Source organism: Propithecus coquereli, unplaced genomic scaffold (assembly GCF_000956105.1).
Source record: "Propithecus coquereli isolate 6110/MARCELLA unplaced genomic scaffold, Pcoq_1.0 Scaffold435, whole genome shotgun sequence".
NCBI classification, from domain to species: Eukaryota; Metazoa; Chordata; class Mammalia; order Primates; family Indriidae; genus Propithecus; species Propithecus coquereli.
In genome coordinates, this window is record NW_012150119.1 from 2993188 (window position 1) to 2996984 (window position 3797).

Genomic DNA, 3797 nt, shown 5'->3' on the forward strand with positions numbered 1-3797 from the left:
GCCCTACTTTTGCTGGGCCCGAAACCAAAATCTTGCACTGGAATGTTCAGTGAAGTCATTTTTAGAATGAAAAATATAAAAAGAGCATCCACAGACAACCAAAATGGAAGAACGTGTAGCCGGGAAAAGCCAGGATGGCAATGTTTATTCATTATTGACTTTGGAAAAATCTTACTTTATTTTTATAAATATAAACATTGGCTGCCTTTGTTTTTATAAATATAAAATCTGTGTCCTAGTCACAGTCCTCATAGCATCTCAGTGCTCTTCCTCCTTCAGCCGTCCGTTTTGAGCTAGGTCTGTGTGTCAGACCTGAGTGGCTCCCTTCACTTCTACCCACTTTGGGCCCTCCTGGAAGTAGAGAGAGATGAGATAGAGCCCCACTTTTGCTGGCTAAGGTAAGGGCAGGCAAGTGGCCAGCCCCGCGTGAGCAGGGGAACACAGGACCTCGGAAATGCTCTGGGGTGACGGGGGCCTGGCCTGTGTCCAGCAAAGAGGGAGCAGAGTTTAGCTCAGGAAAAGGCATCAAGAATTTCATTTGACGTTGGTCAAAGGGTACAAGGTCTCATTTATGCAAGATGAGTAAATTCTGGAGATCCAATGTACAGTATGGTGTGACAATAGCTAACAATGCTGTCTTGTATACTTGAAATTTGCTGAGAAGGTAGACTTTAAGTGTTCTCACTACCAAAAAAAGAAAATAGAAACTATGGGAGGTGAGGGATGTGTTAATTAGCTTGATTGTAGTAATCATTTCACAATGCATACATATCAAAACACCAAGCTGTACACCTACAATATATGCGATTCCTGTTTGTCCATTATACATCCGTGAAGAAGAGGGGAAAGAAAGTATTTTTTCTGAAAATAAGGGTTGGGAGACCTCTAGTGAATCTGTCCCATGCCGGCCAGTGGTTCTTAAAGGACTGTTCTAAAGAATAGTTCTGAAAGAATTTATCTTGAGCTTCAGTTTGTGTCTCTCATCTCCTATAACCACAGGTGGAAATCCCAAACATTCAAAAGCAGAGGAAACACTTAGCCAAGTTGGTGCTGGACATGGATTCTTCACGAACCAGGTAGAGTTTCTTTGCTTTCCTTTTGCTTGTTTGAAGGAACAGTGATCATATTTGGGGGAGGGAGTTTACATGTGGGTGAGTGTGTTTTCATTCTCCAAGTTTTTTTTAATACCTCCTGCGTGCCCGGCACTGGCAGTAATAGTAGCAAACTCGAGAGACTGGGTCCCTGCTCTCGTGTAGGCTGCCGTCAAGTTTTGGAGAGAGACACTAGGCACGTGAAGAAATGAGATAATTTCAGGCAGCCATATCTCTTATAAAGAAAACAACATGGGGTAATTTTGGAAGGGGATGATGGAGAAAAGGAGGAATGACAGTAGGGTAAAGCAGAGAAGGCTTTTGTGAGGCAATCACTTGGTCTGAGACTTAAATGATGGGAAGGAGGTAGCCCTGCAAAGATCTAGTGCAAACTGTGTACAGCAGAGGGAACAGCATGTGCAAAGGCCCTGAGGTGGGAATAAGTTTGGCACAATCAAGGTACAGAAAGAAGGCCAGCATGGCTGGGGTGGAAGGAGCAAAAGGGAGAGAAGTAGGAGGTGAGATCCAAGAGGTAGGAAGGCTGATAATCTCCCATCCATGAGAGGGGAGAATTTCTAATCCAGGGATGTGCTCACCTTTTCCTAAAGCTGATGGTGTAGATATCTCTTTCTGTGGCCTTTCTCTTCACCTGAGTCTCTTCAGAGAAAAGTAAAGTTCCTGCAGTGCTGTTCTGCACCTGTCTCCCGAGTCCACCAGAACATTCCTGTCGTAGCAGGAGAGTGAGTGCCAAAGGGCCCGAGATGGCATCGACTGTGGGTGCCCCACATGTGGGGATCGTGCGTACATGTCTGTTTTTTACAATGAGGGTGTGTTAGTTGAAAAAAAGCAGGCACATGAGTATTAATATGGAAGAACCTATTTGGTTCTACTATAGGGTTTTTTTGTAGGTCACTTTTAATCATCTCCACATCTTGTTTTAATTTTCTTGAAATGAAGAAGAAACAAAACTAGGATAAGCTTGGGCAGAGAAACGTGGGATCAAGAATCTTGCCACAGGAGTCAGAAGATCAGATACCAAGACCAAGGTTCAGATCAGCTATTTTCTAGACGTGTGGCCTTGGTCAAGCCACTTAATCTCCCAGAGTGTCAGTTTCCTCACCTGTACGGGGGTGGTAACAACATTGTGGGTTAACCTGAGGAAGTTGTTTAGAGCATTAAATTGATAATGTGTGTCACATGACTTCCCAAGCACCCTACAAAAGGAAGCTGGTACTGTAACTAGTCGCACTGGAATTCTGTGTCTGGAAGAATGGAAGGTACAGGGCAGTCCCCCAAGAACAGAAACAAAACAGGTTAAATCAGCAAAGAAACAAGAGTTTCCTTGGTTAACTGTCTGTCTCTCAACCCTCAATCTACCTGAATGATTTCTGCCATCTGTGTCTATACATTTTTTAAAAGAATTGATTACTTTTTCAAAATAGATCTGTTTTAAAAAGAAATCTTGTAGCACTACCATATGTTGGGAAGCAGTGCCCTTTGCTACAAATATCAGGTAAGCATAAAAGTACACAGATGAAAGCAAAGCCAGCGTTATTAAATTTTTAGATCCTGTTTACCGTGGATGGCTGTTGTCCTGAAGCTTCTCTCCTTTTGTTAAAAAGGAAGAGGAGGAGGCATCAGAGAGGTATTCAGATTATTCTGATGCAAATCCGAGGCTATCTCCTTAGTGTACTTGGAGGAATAAAGAGCAGAATGGATGGGAGTGTTGATGTGCTGTTAGTTCTGTGACCTTGGACCACATAAAATTGTGTCCTGTAACACGAATGTTCGAGTCCCATATTTTGGTGATTGAAGAAGTGCTGACTGTCCCATTGTCAGGGCGAGGGGGACACCACGCTCCTGAGGTTGTGGAGCGGCTTCCTTCTGTGAAACCTGGGTCTTAGCTTGGAGGTCTTGTCTTTGTTCCTCCAAGGAAAACCCAAATTTCCATCACAGGGCTTCTGGCAGAGGCTGAATGCGAGTATCAAAGCGTGTCCTCACCATACAAATTTTTGTTTTGCTGTCTTACGAGAAGGATACCTATCCTTGGTCACAGCGATGGTCCATTTTGTCTAGTGTTATGTTCTCAATGGTGACGCCAAGCGGTGTATAGGTTCTGAAAATTCAGGGACATGTCCTTGGGGACCTCTCATCCATGATTTAACAAACTTTTTTGTATCTTCAGCTTATCATCTCTTGTATACTAGGATCTGGTAAGGAAATCTCTACCCCCCAGTCCAAATTTCTGTGCTTACACATTTCCGCTTGGACTCTTTACAACCTTTGTTGTTTCAGACTAAAAAGGTCCTTTTAGATTATTTTCATATAAACCTGATCCGTCTCCTTTTTCACATCAGTGGATTTTCATAGTCCATTTTGTGTAGTTGTGAGTTCAGGGGTAGGGGGTTGCTTTGGGGGGAAAATCGGCAGTGCAGCCCCCTCAAAGGCTCAGTTGATGTCCATTCAGGCCTCCGTGTCAGCCACCATGGTGGAAGATCAGACTCAAGGCCTCCCGTTAGGGGTTTTCCATCAGCTTAGGTCAGAGGCTACAGCATGAGAGGGGTTCCTAGCAAAGCTGTGCGCTTTCTTCCCACTGTACTCTCAGACTGGCTGTTTCTAGCTGGAGTTTCTCTGTCTTGTTGGACCTTGCTGAAAGCCACCAGAAGAAGCCAACCTACCCCAACTTCCTGCCATTTCTTCTAACCC

At 44.1% G+C, this 3797-nt stretch overlaps 1 protein-coding gene across 1 annotated transcript in view; it reads left to right on the forward strand.

Moving 5' to 3' along the window:
* Positions 1 to 3797, forward strand: part of ARHGAP44 (Rho GTPase activating protein 44) — a 201383-nt gene that overhangs the window by 138659 nt on the left and 58927 nt on the right. The window contains exon 4 of the mRNA XM_012653930.1: positions 1000 to 1076. Coding sequence (XP_012509384.1) covers positions 1000 to 1076 — 77 coding nt within the window. The remainder of the gene's footprint in view (positions 1 to 999; positions 1077 to 3797) is intronic.